This window comes from Pelophylax lessonae, assembly GCF_965119305.1.
Source record: "Pelophylax lessonae genome assembly, chromosome: 1".
In the NCBI taxonomy this organism is placed as follows: Eukaryota; Metazoa; Chordata; class Amphibia; order Anura; family Ranidae; genus Pelophylax; species Pelophylax lessonae.
Genome location: NC_138768.1, coordinates 705,478,811 through 705,499,647, shown reverse-complemented (window position 1 = coordinate 705,499,647; position 20,837 = coordinate 705,478,811). Strand labels below are relative to the sequence as shown.

Genomic DNA, 20,837 nt, shown 5'->3' with positions numbered 1-20,837 from the left:
AGAAAAATGGCGGCGGCTTCCGATCCTGTGTGCTCTTACCGGCGGATTGCGGATGGTTTACAGAAGGCTGGCGGCGGCCTGCAAGTCTGGCCTACGAGAGGATGGCGCCTGCATCATTGCATAGGGTAGGCTTTTACCTATATGCCGGTATTTTCTTTAAAAATAGTCAGCTCCCAAACCAAGCCTCATGGAGCGTCAGCTCCTAAACCAAGCCTCATGGAGCGTCAGCTCCCAAACCAAGGCTCATGGAGCGTCAGCTCCTAAACCAAGCCTCATGGAGCGTCAGCTCCTAAACCAAGCCTCATGGAGCGTCAGCTCCTAAACCAAGCCTTGCAGTTGTTCCTGTTGCCAGGCATACTTCCAGCCTGCAAGTGTATGCTTGGAGCATGAATACTGCAGTAGTCAACCACGGTGCCTATTAAGATTCCCCCAAACCAAGGGACAGGAAATGTGCTGTACGTAAAAGCATGCCTGCAATACCTCAAATTTACAGAATTTCAGAATCTTTCTTGATGAAACATGGTTACCCACAGCTTTCCTTTAAATATGTAGAGGAGTGCTTTAAATAGCAGTTAGTAATATACACTATGACTACAAAGAAAAGTCAGGAAGGAATCTGTACACCATGTTGGATAGTTTTATTTGAAAACAGTGTTTGGACTGCTCACATTGGTCAATAGATGACAGCATAATGTATTTCCAGAAAGATTATCCTAGTAAAAAAAAAAAAACAATACATTCATCACATTTACTCAGCTGGCTCAGCCATTATGAACGAAAAATGATTGCATTGCTCGTAACAGATGGGTACAACTTGTTTTCCCCCAAATAACCAGGGAGACTAAACATACATGAATTGCTCAAAATAAAAAAATAAAAAATTGTGGCTTCTTACCAGTATTTACAATGATGCTGTTACCCACATGGCCATTACATTTCAGAATAAAACGTTTTATTGCCAAGTGCAGTTTTTTCTTTTTTTTGTAAATAAAACATGTCTCTTTATTTTGGTAGGAAAATTAGGCAGGCTATTTTCAAGATGTACAGGACCAAATATATAAAAAATCAAGTTAGGAAAACATTGCAATAACTTAATAGTTCATTGTGGTTTTATAGGTATCAGGGAATGGAACAGAAATATGGCCTGATCCAGTGACCAAAGGAAGGATGCCAGCATTTGGGACAACATTCCAGGAAAGGGTCAGTGTTATATTCCGATTTCCCCTAGAAGAAAACAAGAAGAGATTACCACCATGAGAGACCACAGTTGCAACTCGCACGATAAATAAGGCTGTTTTTGGTATAAGTGTTCAGGATGTTCAATTTGGAAACAAATTCCTGCTCACATCAATAGGAATATGAAGGACGTGAGTGGCAATGACAAATGATTCCAGCATTGCCTGTGTCTGAGGGAACATCAGGGACTTATAACCATTTAATCTACTGCTTCCATAAAAGTAGACAGTTTATATGTTTAGGGGCCCCCGTCAGACAAGAATGTAGTGCAATCTGGCTGAAGGAAGATAAATTGGGTGTAATTTAAGGTCTATAGACCGCATCGATAAAGCGGTCAATTAGGCACAATTAGGACCAGTGTTAACAGACTTGTGTCTTGTGTCAATGGCATCAGTTTGAGATGCTTCGGAGATCATTCAGAATTCAACGAAAGTTGCATTTGTGCTGTTTTAGGGTGTTACATTCCCATATATTTGACTGCTGTACCATGTACTTGCATGAAAACGTATCCTGTTCTCTTGTATTGCTTCCTTTGTGTGAAAACTCTGGTGTTCCTGCTAGTCCTTCTGATTTCCTATTAACTGGCCACACTAGGCATGAGGCTACACTTCACTGTGGTCAGTTCTCTAGCTATACTGGGAACTCAGTGTGCCCTCATCCAATGACCAGCCTTGTCTTGACAACACCCAGCTCCACCCCCAGGCACAGCCTTTTACTGGGAAGTTTAGTGCTTTGCCGTTTCCCCTCCATTAACTCTGTATAGGTGTATATAATGTGTTGCCTTTCATTTTGATTTAAACTGAATGGGTTGTTTTACAAGGTGATCATATACAATCATTTAAGAGAACAAAAACCCATTGACACAGGTCCTTAGTGTCTCAGCAATGTGATTGCAAAATGCATTTACTACTTGGGTCATACACTACTTGTTAGCTGGAAGGTTGCTTAGCTAACACAATTTACATTCTGATATCAAGCAAACGCAAATCATTTTGTAAGAACTGGCTTGACAAGGACAGGGCAGCTAGTTGCCCATGTGTATTATGGTGCCCACAACTGCTAGCCATTTTGCCTGCGACCATCTATCACTTCAGCATCTGGCAGCTACTGCATACAGTCCTTACATGTTTTACGTTTAAGATAATTATACCATGTAAAAGACTGGCATGACCACCTCTGTTATGCTTTTACTATTTTATTTTTGTTGAAATCAGCTGTCCGTAAAGTCTTCGTACAGGGATCCTCAAACTGCGGCCCTCCAGCTGTTGCAGAACTACACATTCCATGAGGCATTGTAAAACTCTGACAATTCCTGAACAACTGGAGGGCCATAGTTTGAAGACTCCTGTCTTCGTAGGTTCAGTTAAAGTTTTAACACAAGGAGAAGAATCTTTACTTTCAGTCATGTGATTAATTTTTTAAATCTACTCTTATGAAAATAACTGCCCCATTTTTCCCTATCCTGATATTTTAGATTGCAAAATTAACCTAATAATGAGTACGAACATAAAGATCATTCCCGCAAATTTTCCAAAAGGATAGACTGACGTGTGTACTTACATTTTTGGAAATCTGAAGTATTTGTGAAAAGATAGGGGTACATCCATATAGGCAGTGCATGCAGGACAGTAAATGTATATACTTAAAGTTCCCACAAACAAAGACTAGGTACAACAACATGAGGCTACATTCACGTTAGCGTAGCAGACCGCGGGCAGAATCACCGCAAATCTGCCCGCGATCTGGAAATCATTGCAAATCGCAGGACGCCTGTGCGTTGCCGCTGATTTGCAATGGCACCCCAAACGCTGTGCGATGTTGCCGCGATTTCCGCCTGCCGAAACGCGGTAACATCGCGCAAACAAAATCGCGGATCGCATGACGCCCAAAAAAGGTACAAGAGCTATCACTCATATTCTTTGAAAAATGGCCAAGAAATCATAAATTCTGCCATGGTATATAAAAACTTTTGAGCACAAGTGTGTGTGTATATATACACTATATATATATATATATATATATATATATATATATATATATATATATATACACATACACACACACACACACACACACCTATCTCCATCTATATGTATACACATATATGTGAGGTTGAATAAAGACAATAGTCCATCTAGTTCAACCTGTGTAGATGTGTGTGGCTGTAATCATCTCACATACCCCTGAATGTTCTGATCCTTGAGATGCAAGTCTAAGAGTCTTTTGAAAGCCACCATACTACCCGCAGAAACCACCTCTTGTGGTAGAGAATTCCACAATCTTGTAGCCCTATACAAACACACAAATGTGAGTACACCCCTCAGAACAGGTGCAAATAAAAGGGGAAAAAAAACCCACAAAAAGGAAACCAATATGGCCATCATAAGTATGGATAATAAAAGCTCCTGGTGGTTTTCTCTTGTTTCTGCATTTTAGATCATTGAATGCCCTATATAAGTGTCATGAATACTGCACATATTACCCAGCGTGGTTTGTTTCCATACACTTATAAAATTCGGCTATAGAATTAAAAAAAATGTGCCTTTTCTGTTATTTAGGACTTCTCTGTCATACTTTTACATGCCCTTTATTACTACTACTACTACTGTGATAGGAGGAACCTATAGCTAATTTAATAATCATATTTCTGATCAATCGTTTCAGATTTCGACAAGTAACACCATGTTTGTTCAGTAATGTGTAGTACAAGGAATATCAAATCATATAATTAAACAGCACCACTTTGAAGTACTTCTGACATCCTGATCCTGTACAGAACCCTTCCTTCTGTCGCCACAAATCAAGTCACTAAACTTTCTGTGCGCCAAAGAGTAAATAGAAATCAGCTTATTTTGTCAGGTTTCACCTTATACATTTTATCTCTTGCATTCGTTTCTTGAGGAGAGCACATCTTAATAAAATTATATTTTTTCCAGATGCTTACTTCAGACCGTTTCCATCATCGAAGAAAAAATACTTTGATTTCATCTCCTTTAAAGACAATTTTGGGTTATCACCCCGGAGGATGATTTTGTCCCATAGCACAACCTGGTTTAAAGCCTAAAAGGAAATCAGCAAGACATTCAGGATTAATATTTTGCAGATTTTGTGACAGAGCATACAAATTAATCATGTACATTGAAGAAAAAATAATGTAAAGTACGGTCAATACCCTAAAGTAGAAGTTCACCTTTTTAAAAAAATAAATGCACATCTTTTTTGGGTAAATGGGCATCTATAATTTCTTTTACCGAGAGCTTGGAAAGCATTGCACCTGCAATCAGCATGTCACGGGTGCCATGCAGGACTCCTGCAGACTTGTGAGTGTGTATCTGTCTGCTAATAACTCGTACTGGCAGGCAGATGCACATGGATAGAAGAGACAACGAACTACCACAATGCTCAACAATGCCCTGGTAGTTCATTGAGAACTACAAGCAGACAGCCGCAAAGGCTTTCAGTACTTGTAGTTTTCCATTCCCAGAACTCTGAGAATGAATGACGCAGGAACTAATAGACAATGAACTACCAGACAGCACCATTCATGGCTCTCTATAAATGAATGATGCAGCTGTGTGGGTGGAGCCACTCTTTTAGTGACGGCTGGAGCTTCTCCCCATACTGCAGTCACACAGAGGGCTCAGATCGCAGAGCCGTTACAGAAGCGGGAACATGTTATATGTTTCTCCTTAAGGCTACGTTCACATGTGGGCATAGCGGATCACGGGCAGAATCACTGCATAACACACAAAAGAAGCTCCTGTACCTTTTTGGGAGTCATGCATCCCGCGATTCTGTTTGCGCGATGTTACTGCGATTCGGCAGACGGAAATTGCGGCAACATCGCACAGCGTTTGTGGTGCCATTGCAAATCACGAGCATCGCACAGGCGTCCCGCTATTTGCAATGATTCTGGATCGCGGGAAGAATCGTGGGGATTCTGCCCGTGATCCGCTATGCCCACATGTGAACGTAGCCTAAAAAACAGTTGGACCATGTAACATGTTTCCTAAAGTGAACTTATCCTTTAATATTAGATTTAAATGCAAAGACCCAATACCAAAGCTGTAATTTTCAACAAATACATGCACATTACAAAATGAGGTCCCAAATGCTGCTTAAAATAGGTAAACGCCTTTTGTCTACAATTTTATTGGGATTAATGAACAATGGTAAATTCTAAACCAAAATCTGACTCTTTGAAACTAAACACCAGGAAAACACATTTTTTTTACTATTGGATACAGCAGGGACCTCTGTAGGGTTCTTAAGGGATAAATCCACCCTATAACTAAAACCCCTGCATCCATAGATCTCCACAAACACTAACCCATCTAGCCCTGTAAAGAAGAAATCAGTATACATCCCTTTTTTGAAGCCAATCTGACGCAATCTCCAGCGGCGGAAGTTCTACAGAGGACATGGCTGACAATGGCTGCAAAATTAATGGGAAGGGACATCACCTACAAAGTTACTATGAAGTTTCCATTGTCAGCTGTGTCCCCTGCACCTCGGCTGACAGCTCAGCGTGGGATTGGCTTAAAAAAAAGTATTCAGGAATTTTAGTGTTAGGGTGGACTTATCCTTTAATAAGGTTTTTTATCTTTGTTGGGAAGAGATCCCCTGGTGTCCTGTCCCGGTGCCCCTGTGTGCAGTGGCCTGCCCTTTAACCACTTTACTACCAGTCACGTAACCTCTACGTCATCAGACTTTGCGGGGTTATACCGGGATGATGCCTCTAGCTAGAGGCATCATCCCGGTACCGTTGTTTGAAGCCGACGGTCGGCTTTCCGTCGGTAACGATCGATGCGGCTCGGGAGCCGCTCGATCGTTACCCGGGGGGGGCGGGAGGGGACGTCCCCCCCCTCCCGCCGCCTTCCGCGGCTTTGCTCGGGGCTACCGTCCCACCGGGAGCCCCGAGCACCCAGCCGGCACGTCCGCCGGCTGGATGGAGTCCCGATGAATGCCGGAAACGGCATCGATCGGGTCTCCGATGACGTAACCCGGAGGCGGCGTCCATGACGTCACGTCCGGGTTACTGTGCTGCAAAAGGCGGCAGATTTGAAAAACGGCTGTATGCAAAAATGCCGTTTTCGGCGTTTTGCATACAGGGAAGTGTAGTGGAGGGGTCTAGGGTCTTTTAGACCCTCGATCCCTCCATAAAGAGTACCTGTCACGACATATTGCTGTCACCAGGGATGTTTACATTGCTTGTGACAGCAATAAAAGTGATCAGATTTTTTTTTTTTTTAAAAACCTGTAATAAAGTTTAAAAAAAAAGAAAAAATAAATAGGAAAAAAAAAAAAAAAAAAATTTAGCCGTCCCCGTCACCGTTAGCTCGCGCACAAAAAAAAACGTATACGCAAGTCGAGCCGCAAATGAAATCGCTGTTCAAACCACACATGTGAGGTATCGCCGCGATCGCCAGAGCGTGGGCAATAATTAAAAAAAAAGAGCTACACTCTAACTCTAAACTGGTAACCGTTAAATAAATTTAAAGCGTCGCAGATTGAGATCTCTATTGACCGTAGTTTGTCGCCATCCCACGGGGGGGCGCAATTTTAAACCGTAACATGTTTGGTATCTATTTACTCGGCGTGACATCATCTTTCACAATATACAAAAAAAATGGGCTAACTTTACTGTTTAGTATTTTTTAAATGCAGTGAAATGTGATTTTTCAAATTTTTTCCAAAAAAATGGCGTTTTAAAGACCGCTGCGCAAATACCGCGTGACAAAAAATTTTGCAATGACCGACATTTTATTCTCCAGAGTCTTTGCTAAAAAAATATATATAATGTTTGGGGGTTCTAAGTAGTTTTCTAGGAAAAAATACTGGTTTTAACTTGTGAACAAAAAGTGTCCGAAATAGGGCTGGGGCTAAAGTGGTTAACTAGGGGTTTTGCCGATTGTTGAGCCCAAATCTTTGTTCCAGAGCCAGTAAGTGCTGCTAGAGAGTCTAAGTAAAGAAACATATGGAAAAAGACCTTTCAGAAGGATTTAATGTATACCTTTCTTTAGAAAAGTAGAAAGCGGATAGACTGACATTGAGTTTATCCCTTGATATTATGGATAAAGATTTCAGCATCAAGAGGTAGTACACTTCATACAATAAGCTTTATGTTTAACCATTTGCCACCTAAGGACGTACCCCTAATTAGCCACTCGATCCCTTCTGCGGGTGGTGGAAGGGGGTCCCCACCCCCCTCCCGCTGCAGCCTCTACCAGGCTCTCCAGTCCCATCGTGGAGGCCAGGAGCGATGCGGCCAGGAGGGATGGCTGCCTTGGAAAGAAAGAGGAACTGACATCGTTCCCCCTCTCTCCTTAACCCTGAAGACCGGGAGCAACGAGTATTCGTCACTTCTGGTTCCGCCCCTTTGTTTACCTGGCCACCAGTGGCCAGAGAAGCAGCTGATCAGGCCAATCTCAGTCCGATCGGCTGCATGGGGCAGGGGGCCAGAGGGGAGATTTGGGGTCTAATAGACCCCAAATCTCTCCATAAAGAGGACTTGTCACAGCCCATGCTATCACAAGGATGTTGTTTATCCCTTGTGATAGTAATAAAGATTGTACAAAAAAAAATTAGCATAAAATAAATTTAAAAAATTTGAAGCGCTCCTGTCCCACCGTACTTGTGCACAAATGCGAAAACATATGTAAATGGCGATTGCACCACACGTGAGGTATTGTTGCGAAACTTCCGAGCGAGAGTAATAATTCTAGCACCAGACCCCCTGTGCCACTCTAAACCGGTAACCCGTAAAGGTGTTTAAAGCGTCGCATATGGTGAATTATAGGCACCGTAGTTTGCCGACATTCCACGGGTAGACGCAATTTTAAAGCGCAACATGTTTACTGTTTTTTTTTTTTTAATTCAAGTATGTGTTTTTTCCAAAAAAATTGCGTTTGAAAAACCGCTGCGCAAATACTGTGTGACATAAAAAAATTGCAACACACGCCATTTTTTCTATAGGGTCTCTGCTAAAAAAAAAATAAAAAAATTTATATATTTATATATATATATATATATATATATATATATATATATATATATATATATATATATATATATATATATATATATATATATATTTGGGGGTTCTAAGTAATTTTCTAACAAAAGAAAGTAGTTTTTACATGTAGGAGTGAAGTGTCTGAATAGGCTTGGGAAGGAGGTGGTTAAAATAGAAACCAACACAAATGTTTGTTTAGCTATGGACCCGTTCACACTTTAGCGTTTTTCAGTTCGATGCTCGGGAACGCTTAACAAGCAAAATCCCATTCATTTTAATGGCCCGGTTCACATTTGAGCGCTTTGTTGCAAGATCAAGGACATTATATTAAAACAGCAATGATCTTGCTGGAAAACGTATTGATTAGCAGCCGCTAATTGATACGTTTTCCAGCAAGATCATTGGACAGAAATTGGTCTAACGAGGGAGGGGGGGGGGGGGGCCCACATAGATGGAAATTCAGTCAGTCCCTGTTGAACCGGTTGAATTTGGATCTGTCTGTACCAAAGCCTTGGTTTGTGGAATAAAGTTTTAAACAGGATGGCATAAAGTTAAAGGGTTTATAAACTTTGCTCGACTGTACAATAGACAAAAGTAGTATTATGATGCCCTGCTAACTTTACTGAAATATTTTTTTTTCTACTATAAAAAAATAAATAAATAATTGGTGCTTTTAACATGACGTAAAGTAGTAGTATTAAAGCTCATCTGCAACCACAGCAGATATTTTTCAAATTGACTAATAAACACAGTCCAGGGGGGTGTTGGCAAATGTTATCTCAAGAAGAACTGATGTAGGGGAAAAAATTGCCAGGAAGGGGGGTTTTTTGGCAAAGGAGACTTGCAGTGTACACGTGATATCAGTGTACATGTGATATACTTGCATGCGTAGAAATTGCATCACTGTACCCCCCAAAGGCCAACCACTAATCTGCAAGTACAGGAGAGATGGAGGACCAAGCACTGATCTGTTATTTCTAGCGGAGGAAAAATTAAGAGGCAAGCCTGTCATACTGTGCAAGATGCCTGCTTTCACCAATAGGTAAAACCACTGTCACAGAGGAGGTCACATGCTCCCCATACCTAAAAGCCCCACTCTGTTAGCTAGGGCTCAGATAGTGCAGGAAGAAATCAAAGGATCATGAGGCTTGGCAAGTATAAATGCCAGGGGGATGAATAATAAGAATTGACTCATTTTGCAATGAATGGGCAATCTAACATTGGGGGGGATTTATTAAAACTGCTGCAAAATTGATCTGATGCAGCTGTGCATGGAAACCTATCAGATTCCAGGTTTTATTGTCAAAGCTTCATTGAACAAGCTGAAGTTAGAAGCCGATTGGTTACTTAGCACAGATGCACCAGTTCCTGTGTACACCAGTATTAGTAAATCTCACCCCATTGTCTCTTTAAACCGATTTTTGCAACATCCATAAGACAGCTTAGAATGAGAAAGAAGACAAATCATACTTACATTACTTTTAGTGGCATATTCCGCAGACAGATATATAAACAGCTGCTTGACATTCCAGTCAAATATTGGCTGCAAATGTAAGGTAATTAAGAAAAACAACAAAATGTCAGGGTTGCTTCTTTATAGTAAATTTATAAACAGCAATTGCTCTTCCAGATAGCCGTGATCTACCATTTCGCTAATACTTAAACTAATAAGGGGAGAGCTGACATATCTTCTTAACCACTTAAGGACCGGAAGGTTTTACCCCTTAATGACCAGGCCATTTTTTGTAATATGGCACTGTTACTTTGATAATTGCGCGGTCGTACGACGTTGCACCCAAATAAAATGAATGTCTTTTTTTTCCCCACAAATAGAGCTTTCTTTTGGTGTTATTTGATCACCTCTGTGATTTTTATTTTTTTGCACTATAAACAAAAAAAAGAGCGACAATTCTGAAAAAAAAAAAAAAATGTTTTACTTCTTTCGGTTAGAAAACATTTCCAATAAAAAAAAAAATTTCATAATTTTAGGCCAATGTGTATTCGGTTACATATTTTTGTAAAGATAAAAATCCAAATAGGTGTATATTGGTTGGTTTGCGTAAAAGTTATTGCATCTATAAACTAGGGGAAAGATTTATGTCATTTTTATATTTTTTTACTATTAATGGCGACAACCTGTGTTTTAGCGGGACTGCGACACTGCGGCCGACATATCGGGACCTAACTGACACTTCTGGGGGGGACCAGTGACATTACTACAGTAATCAGTGCTAAAAATATGCACTGTTACTGTACTGACACTGGGAGGAAAGGGGTTAACACTAGGTGCAATCAAAGGGTTAAATGTGTGCCTAGGGGGTGCTTTCTAACTGTGTGGGGGTGGGCTCACTGGATAAACACAGAGACCTGTGTTCCTAAATAGGAGGAACACAGAATCCCTGTGTTCGCAGTCTTCTGTGTTTATATCCGCATACCGCGGTTCTGTCTCCACGGAGAGCGATCGCAGGTGCCCAGGGAACATCGCGGCCGCCGGACCTGCTGATTGGCTCCCCCTTTAGCCAACTGGTGCGCGCGCCCACACTAGCTGCTCCACGAAGCGATGTACATGTACGTAGTTTTGCATAACAGAGCCCACCTGCCGCAGCAAAACTAAGGCAGCTGGTCAGCAGGTGGCTAATGGTACTTGATACACGTCCAAGTAGAGGCAATGCTCCAGGATAAGGTGTAACAATACACTAAAATCTGGCAGCATTGGGTTAACAGATTTTTGCCACCAAATTTTGATGCCTCCCTCACGATGCCTTGGCTGACCTGTTATCTTTGTCAGTTGATTGTGTTCTTGGAACTGGGACCAGTTCAACCCAGGAACCATCCCTTTCCCCTTACCCTTTCTCCCCTTCTTCTCCCATTACTCTTCTAACTTTTACTTTTGTTTACTAGAACATTGCTGTATAATCCATCATCTTTGCTTGGTCCTAGTTCTGCCATGGCTGGGATGGGCCATCCAGTTGTCAGCTCACTACATTCAATACGTCTATTTTAGCTTTTAGGTTACTAAATGATTGACAATATTTGTTCATGAGTCGATTGACCTGTTGTGTTGGGTTATTTGCTCTGACATGTCAACGGAACTTGATATATGGTACCTATCCCTGAGTTGAACTATTTTTTTATTTACGATAGCTGTTATTTTACATGTGATGGCCCTCTGTGTTACTTGATCTAAGAAAATATTTGAATAGGGAGAAATTTCTGCTTCTCAGATAAGTTCCCACTGCCACCTGTCGTAGCCAATCTGTAAGAGTGTAATTCTTCCCATTAACCAAAGGTGTAAGGAGCACTCTTCCCACAGACCATCACATTAATGTAGCATTAATTGTAGATAGGGAGCCTCTGCTAAAAAAAGGAGTCGGAGATTGCAAAGTCATTTCAAGGGTTCCTTTGTGTTTAAAAGATTAAAAACGGCTGTTCTAGACTCAAAAAGTTAAACACATACATATTATATATACATACATATATAGTCTCCAAATACGGAAAGGTTTCTTCACCGTGAGAGCTGTGAAAATGTGGAATAGACTCCCTCCAGAGGTGGTTCTGGCTACCTCAGTAGATTGCTTTAAAAAAGGCCTGGATTCTTTCCTAGGTGTACATAATATAAATGGGTACTAAAATTTTTTTTTTAGGTAAAGTTGATGCAGGGAATATCTGATTGCCTCTCGGGGGATCAGGAAGAAATTTTTTTTCCCAAATTGGAAAAAAAGCAAATTGGATCATGCTTTGCTGGGGTTTATTTTCGCCTTCCTCTGGATTAACAGCAGGTATAGGATTAATAAACAGGCAAAGGATTGTGTATATGGGATTGTATGGTTGGGTTTTCAATACCGTTTTTTTTTGTTGGTTGAACCGGATGGACTTTTTCCAACCTGACTATGCAACTATGTAACACTATATATATATATATATATATATATATATATATATATATATATATATATATATATATACACACATACACACATATACACACACATACATACATAAATACAGTGGGTACGGAAAGTATTCAGACCCCCCTTAAACTTTTCACTCTTTGTTATATTGCAGCCATTTGCTAAAATCATTTAAGTTTACCATCCAACCTGACAGAACTGGAGAGGATCTGCAAGGAGGAATGGCAGAGGATCCCCAAATCCAGGTGTGAAAGACTTGTTGCATCTTTCCCAAAAAGACTTCTGGCTGTATTAGATCAAAAGGGGGCTTCTACTAAATAGGACCATGTGATATTTCAGTTTTTCTTTTTTAATAAATCTGCAACAATGTCAACAATTCTGTGTTTTTCTGTCAGTATGGGGTGCTATGTGTACATTCATGAGGAAGAAGAATGAACTTAAATGATTTTAGCAAATGGATGCAATATAACAAAGAGTGAAAAATTTAAGGGGGTCTGAATACTTTCCGTACCCACTATATATATATATATATATATATATATATATATATATACACACATACATACACACACACACACACACACACACACACATACACATATACATACACACACACACTCTTATCAAAACTCTCTGCGCCAAAGCAGGCAATCTTTACTGGGAGAGGAGAAAATGCATGGTTCTGCAGTCTGGGGAATATAAAGTCCACAAGACTGTGACTTATCACATATGTTGTGATAAGACACCTCTAGATATTCAAACTTCAGGAAAATACACGTTTGAGACCCTTTAAGACATATTTCATATCTGTCTCCTTTCATTATAGCATTTTTGTCTTTGTAAACCATTTAAAAAGCAATGTTCTAATATAACATCATGAGAAAAAAATTGTGTTTTGGCAGAGCAGCATATATATTCATAGTAAAGTAAACTCTGCTGCAATAATTTGCTGTATTTTTGGCAAAGATAACAAAAGTAAACATAACCTTGGGATTTTTTTGCCTGCAGAACATGTTATCAAAGGGATTAAGTTTATCAGCATTCAGACAGAGAATGTGGGGGAAACCATACAATAACACATAATAGCATTTTGCGTGCTTCATAAAGGATATCTGCATTTATATCAAATATGATGAATCCGAGGTCACTCCTTTCTCTTGGGCCGGTGAAGTCTTCCACATTCTCTCTAAAAAGAAAAAGATCATAAAACATTACAGATGGCCAAATAAGGTTTTAATCAATTTCAGAATATTAAATTCAAAACTAGAAACTTTCAGCATCCTTTACCTTTCCTAACAAAATTACTGGAGGTGATTTATTAAAGAATATATTCTCCAGTTCACCTGCATTCACAGGTAACACAATTATAAGCAGAGAAATTAAAATAAATAAGATCCTTTGCATTTATTTGGATGGTTGAGGTCAAAGTGGCCTAAGTTTCCACCCACACTTGTGTGATTAGTCATGCGACTTTGGACATCAAAGTTGCACCCTATTCTTTTCAATGGCACCTGTTCAAATCTGTGTGACTCTAAAGCTGGATATACACTATATAAATTTTCTGTAGATTTTTTCCTTTAGATTTACCAAATCCATATGAGGTCAAACCTTAACACTTTCAATTTGTATGCAATCAGGCAGGCCCTTGCACTACATAGATGAAGGTAAATCTAAAGGAAATCGAACAACAAAAGTTGTAACCTGTGTATCCAGCTTTAGTCACAGCAACTTTGAAAAGCTGTCTGCACTACTTGGTGCGACTTCTATTGTGACTTAGATCCATTACATGTGAAATCGGCTCAAAGCCACACCGAAAATCACTCTAAAGTCGAACTGGAAAGAAAAAGAATGTTTGCTGTAACTGATATTACATGGTAAACGATAAACACAGGCACATCAGTACAGGTGCACATCGATAAGACTTCAGCGTCGTGGGCTGTGCATGCCAGCAGCCAGCCACACACGCTCGGAAGTCGGAACAGCAGCAGCAGCGGGTGACGTCAGACGGATGCGGCTCAACCTCCCGTACGTACGCTGACGAAGTCCCGGTGGACGTAACGTACGTACGGGAGGTTGAGCCGCATCCGTCTGACGTCACCCGCTGCTGCTGCTGTTCCGACTTCCGAGCGTGTGTGGCTGGCTGCTGGCATGCACAGCCCACGACGCTGAAGTCTTATCGATGTGCACCTGTACTGATGTGCCTGTGTTTATCGTTTACCATGTAAGTGCATACTATATTTATTAAAGGAAGTTTAGTACTGGCAGTCTGCACTTAGAGGTTTTCTTCTTTCATTTATACCTCGGAATGTTTACATTTGGGGAATCCGGTCTGTGAGTCCTATCTGGTCCTTAGTTATCAAGGAGTGTATACGAATGTACCTGAAGCCTGCTTATTGATGTGGATTGACACTGCAATTTTTGACCTCTGGTAACACAGTGGTCGAATCATGAGGTGAGGGCATCAGTGTGCTTTATGGTGGAGGGAGATCACTGTGTGGAGTCGTTGTCTCCTATATCCTCTTTCAACACAGATTGGACCTAAGGAACTGTCTCTTTCATCTTTCTGGGACTCTTTATTTCTTATGCCATTATTTACAGGATTTGCGCTGCATCATTTTGTCTGTCACAGCAGAGAGGAGCTGTGTCCAAATGTTACACGAGCAGAGAAGAGCTGGGCATTCAGCAGCTGTTTGAAGGCTACAGCTCTATGCCGAGTGCATTTACACAGCCTCTATCTGCTTATACTATAATTTGATGTGTCTGATCTGCTGGCTCTTTAGAAGTATAATTTTATGTTTATAATAAAGAATTCTTTAGCCTAGGTTTACACATATGTGGTGCAGGAAACTGCGATCCCTGCACGTTTCCCGAACCGCATTGGAATCAAACTGCTTTTGTGATTCGCTGCATGTCAATAAAAAGTTAACAACTAGGGGTGCTGAAAATAACCGTCGCATCGATGCATCAGGATGCAGCCTTGAACTATTCTGCATCGATACAGAGAACAGCTGAATCGCGATTGTGTGACCAACGTCATCCCGACCCCTTCCCTTTGTCACGCTCATCTCAATGGCGGCTTAGCAAACACTCGAAAGCCGGCCATGTATGTGTTGACACATTCCATCATTACCCTTCCCTCTCCCCTCACCGTCCCATCCAAGCTGACATTATCACCAGCAAATAGAATTTGATTGGCTGTAAGGCTGCCTCCAGTAGCTGGCTGAGGACGGACACACACAGCGTATCCAAGGAGGCATAGCGGACCTGCCTCATGGCTCTGATTCACCAATAGAATAATTCAGGGTTTGTTGGTGGGCAGGGAAAAATGCAGCATGACAGACAGGAGAAGTGCCCTACGGCAGCGGTGTGAGGTAAGAGATTTCTCAATCTGTTCCTGGGGCAGAGTGGTCTATCAGTACAGAAGTGTCGTGGCAGCAATGGTGTTGGAATTAGTCTGAGGAGCTGTCCTGTGTGCACATATTGACAGGGTGATGGAGGGCTTGGGCTGCGGGCGGCTCAGCCTGTCCTTTATGGCGCTGTTGCTGATGAGAATGGGGTGGCCGGGCTTATGGAGCTCTAGGGAGAAGAGAGGACCCTTGTACTGTGGCCCCCGGGAATGTTTGGCTGGCCGCGGCCTTCCCAGCAGGAGATGCGACGGTGGAGGACAACGAGACCGAGCTGGAGGAGAGCAGCAGGGCCAGGTGAGAGGACCGGGTAGAGGACACTGAGGGGACTGGACATGGTGAGGGGTGTGCCGGACAGTCCAGGAAGGATGCCCTGCTTTCCTCTCACCTGTATAGTTATTAGTCCCAGCACAGGAGCTTCTACACCCCCGGCATCCCCAACCCTGGACTCCAGGAGGAGACTATCCCACCCCCAACCCTGTACACAGCATAGGAGCTTCTCTACCCTGACATCCCCCAACCCTGGACTCCAGGAGACCCATCACACCGCCAAACCTGCCATGTACACAGCACAGGGAATCCTCTACCTATGGTACTACTCACCTGCAGGACTCCATGGTGATCATCTCACCTGAGGAGCCCCCCACTGGGGCCCCACATAGTAGTAAGTAACTATCCTCAGACTCCTCTGTCCCTCGGTTTCCCTGCCTGGACTTCTCCACTCCTATCCCTGCACTCTTCCATCCTACAATTTATATTCCTAGACTCTTCCACTTTTCAAATCCTATCCAATGTTTTTACTATCTTTCAATTCTTGTGTCTGGACTGCTCCAACCTTCAGTTCCCATCACCAGCCCCCCCCCCCGAGACTCCTCCATCCTTCGAATAATATTCCTGGACTATTCCAGCCAAATAACTGGATTTTCGTCTTACCTTAAAATCCTTTTCTCTGAGGTTTATTGATGGACAGAGCTCCATATCTTCTTGACCAATGGGTTTATGATGCTCTCCATAGGAGTAGGACACTAGGCAGAGAATTCATTTGACCACTACCTATAGGGCAGTCCCAGGGGGTATACTCCCACTTCCTGCTATAGGACTTCAGTTTTGTAACAAGCAGTGTCAGAAGAACATAAAACCCAACTCAATAGAGGGGCGGGTGCTGTGTCTGTCAATGAACATCAGAGAAAAAGGATTTTACAATAAGACAACAATCCAGTTCTCTCTTTCGTTCATTGACGGACACAGCTCCATATCTTCTTGACCGATAGGACGTCCCAAAGCAGTGTCAATATGAGGGGTGGGAATAACACAGCAAGAAAAAAAAAAAAAAAAAAAAAACACTTCCCAAAGGCTAAACATAGCCAACCAGGCAAAACAAGAGTTCAACCAGAAAACAACTGGAACTCAACTGACAAAAACAAATACACCCTCAAAGAGGATTAAACTTCTCCAACAGCGGCCTGCAAAACCTTGCGGCCAAAAGAAGCATCTGCAGATGCCAACACATCCACCTTATAAAGTTTTGTTAAAGTGTGCACAGACGACCATGTGGCCGCCTGAGGACGGAAGGCCCAGGAGGCACTAAGCGCCCTCGTAGAATGCGCCTTAACAGGGAAAGGAGGATCCTGACCCTTAATGGAATAGGTTTGCACCACCGTCTGTCTGATCCATCTGGAAATGGTCGCAGCAGACGCGGCCATGTCTTTACGGGGTCCATCCGTAAGGACAAACAGAGAATCCGATTCCTGGAACGACTCAGTTGCCGCCCTGATTGCCCGAACCACATCCAAAGAATAAATAAATAAGAAAAAAGGTGCGCTAACCACAAATACATGAAGACTGCTGCAACTAAAAAAAAAGACCTTGGCACTGTGCTGTGGGGGCGTGGTCGGAAGCGGTCATGGGAGTGAGAGCTCCGTGAACTCCCTAGCTTCGCGCTCTCTCCCCCGCCCGAATGAGCACCAGAGCTAAGTAGCTTAGAGACGCCCTACACGTGGAGCGCGCGGGGGGTCGACGGTGACACGGTCGGATCAGCCCTCAATCACTTGTCCGGAGAGGGAGAGCACCGTATGCAGCAGGATCGGCGGGGCCAGTGACGGACCGCCAAGGAGCGTGTGTAACTACCGCTCTTGAGAGAGAGAGCTCGGCAGACAGTAGAACCGGCGGGGTCAGTGACGGACCGCCAAGGAGGTTGTTCACCCACCGCTCTTGAGAGAAAAAAGCACTGCCTGCAGCAGGACCGAGGGGACCAGTGACAGTCTGCTAAGGAGATTGCTCACCTTCCGCTCTGTGGGAGGTTAGGCGGAGACACACGGGAACCTCCAGGGAAGGCAACGCCGAGACGCTGTATGGCAGGAGCATCGAGGAGGTAAACCTTGGAAGAAGGTGAGCAGACACTTTATCCTATAAATAAAACCTGCTGGAGGTTCACTAGCAGTTAAGTCCTTACCCGGCAGCAAAGTAAGAAAGAGGAGCCTGCTAGAAGTGTGGTTCAGATTGCATTCAAGGAAAACCCATCAGTGTCTCATAGATAATATGACATTGTCGAAAAGGCGCAAGGGAAGAAAAAGCTTGGGAAAAGAGCCGGTAAACAATAAAGCAGAGGGAGAAATAAGGCGGTTCTTATCAAAAAAAACAACCAGGGAAGGTGAGATGGCAGAGAGGAGGGAGGAGATACAGACTGACCTAGAGACTAGTGATATGACCGATTCTCGGGTCACCTCACCTTCAGGAGAATCCAGTCTGGTGGGGCAGGACGGGAGTCAAAGAGGAGATTTGAGCCCCCTAGTAAACCCCCAAATTGCAACCCAGACAGCCGAATTAAAAGCCATCCTGAGTGCATTACCCACTAAAATGGATATGGAACAAATTATTGAACGAGTGGAGGAAACGCACCGCAGGGAGATGCAATTGGTGAGAAAGGAGATACAGGTGTTGGCTAACCGGGTAGCAGAGGATGAAACAACAATAGCTTTAATTAAAGACCGGGTAACGGTATTGGAACATGCAAGAGATTTACAGGAGGAAAGTGAAGGAACTATTTATATACAACTTGAAGATCTCGAAAATCGTAGTCGCCGAAACAATCTGAGGATTCGGGGCTTACCAGAGACGGTAAAGCAGGAACAGCTTATAGATGTATCTAAGCAGGTGTTTAAAAAAATTATGGGGGATAAACTCCCGGCACAGCTGGAGGTAGAGAGGATACATAGGGTGTCCGGCCCTAGAAGATCGGAAGACAACCCGAGGGATGTGATATGTAAGCTTTATAGTTATGTACACAAAGAATCCATTCTGAGACTGGCCTGGGGCATGAAAGAGCTGGATTATGAAGGGACACCCATAAAAATTTTTTCGGATATCGCTAAAGCGACTCTACAACGACGAGCTTTGTTAAGGCCACTACTAGACCTAGCCAGGAGGCAAGGTTGTACTTATAGGTGGGGATTTCCCTTCTCCATAACATTTTGTAGGAGTGGACATTACTTTACCCTGCGGAGAATACAGGAGAAATATGCACTGTTTACATTTCTGGGCACGGAACCCATAGATATCCCTAATTGGATGGGACCCCTCGGGGTGAATAACAGAGGAGGGGATCATCGATATACAGAAATCCAGTCTATAGGAAGAAAATGAAGAGAATAAATGAGAAGTGGAAGCGAGGAGAGGAGGGGGGGCTGGAAGATTCCCCCCCCTTTCCTTTTTTTTTTTTTTCTTCCTCTGTCCCAGTGACGCACGGACAAAGAAAGGAAAAACTTTTTGCTTTTTTTGTGAATTTTTTAAAAAAAAAAAAAAACGTTTTTTTTTTTTTTTTTTTTTTCTTTTTTTTTTTTTCTAGAGGTGGACATACGATGCACTGTAGCTGATGGAAGTGCCCACAATGTGGGGTGGGAGTAGAGAGGTTTTGGGGAGAGTCAAGGAATAAGGGGTGGTAATAGAGCAGAGGGTATTTTTTTTTTTTTTTTTTTTCCTTCACATAATAACACTAATAGTAATACTAGTAAAAGGGGTTTTTTTTGGGGTCCATAGTACGTAACGAAGGGGATCTCTTTGTTTTTTTTTTTTTTTTTCCCCCTGAATCACGGGGTGGTTCTCTTTGGTTCCTTTTTTTTTTTTTTTTTTCTCACAATAAATTGTGCATAAGACATGGGTTTTTTTTTTTTTCTCACGATATGTAAATGAAGGGGTGTTTTTTTTTTCCCCTTCTCTTCATAGCGACACGGGTTTCGGGGTTTTTTTTTTTCCTTTCTTCCCTCCCTCCTCTATGTGGGGACCGAGGAAACTAAAGAGCCAGTAGCCTGCTCACCTCTTTTTTTTTTTTTTTAGGGGAATGGGAGAGAAGGGGGTGAAAGTACAAATTTAACAATGTAAACTTGAGTCTTATTGTAGATTTATTGGAGCATATTAGAAGATTGTATAGAAGGGATGTGGGTTCCCCCCCCCCCCCACCATATGGAGCGAGTGCTGGGATATTGCTGTATAAAAGTATAAATTTAACGATGCAAATTTGAGTTTTATTGTAGATGTATTTGAACATATTAGAAGATTGGATAGAAGGGATATGGACTCCCTCCCCACCCCCAATTTTTTTTTTTATTTTTTTTTTTTTTTGGGGACCATTGAAACTAAAGAGTCAATATCCTGCCCCTACCTCTCTTTCAGGGGGAACGGGAGAGAGGGGGTACTGCTGTATAAAAGTATAAATTTAACAGTGTAAATTTGAGTTTGATTGTGGATGTACTTGAATACATTAGAGGAGTGGTTAGGAGGGATATGGGAATTTCTTTTTTTTTTTTTTTTTTTTTCTCTCGGGGCGAGAGGAAAGGAAGAGGAGGAGAGAAACTTGAGGAAAAGTGGACTGGTATGAGCAATTAAGATCTTGGGAGTACATCGGGGATATAACAGATAAAAGGGTCGAAAAATGAAATTTAAGGGCGGGGGGGGAGAAGCGGCGAGGGGATTTACTCATTGGCCTCTTCCGCTCACTTCCCCATTTAGGTAAACACACAAATGGCAGCAAAATGCCGTGTGTAAAAAAAAAAGAATAGATATTCTTCCCACTGAGGGACCAGCGGGGACGAACCTTGGTCCTCGCCGTTGACTCAGGGGGATTAGTTAGGGGAAGAGGAATATATCTGGGTTTTTTTTTTTTTTTTTTCTCTCTCCCTTTTCTTTCTTGGTGTGCTTTTCTTGCTCTCCTCCTGCCCTCCCACCCTCCCGGGGATGGACGACGTAAAACTCATCTCCCTTAATGTGAAGGGATTA

The 20,837-nt window shown here is 42.4% G+C and overlaps 1 protein-coding gene across 1 annotated transcript in view; it reads right to left on the bottom strand.

The window, feature by feature from the left end:
* Window positions 1–621: 621 nt before the first annotated feature.
* SPCS3 (signal peptidase complex subunit 3) overlaps window positions 622–20,837 on the bottom strand; it is a 35,143-nt gene continuing 14,927 nt past the window's right edge. The window contains exons 2-5 of the mRNA XM_082269431.1: window positions 13,275–13,348; window positions 9,726–9,802; window positions 4,181–4,296; window positions 622–1,224 (exon numbers count right to left, since the gene is read on the bottom strand). Of these exons, the coding sequence (XP_082125557.1) occupies window positions 1,092–1,224; window positions 4,181–4,296; window positions 9,726–9,802; window positions 13,275–13,348 (400 nt within the window). The 3' untranslated portion in view covers window positions 622–1,091. The remainder of the gene's footprint in view (window positions 1,225–4,180; window positions 4,297–9,725; window positions 9,803–13,274; window positions 13,349–20,837) is intronic.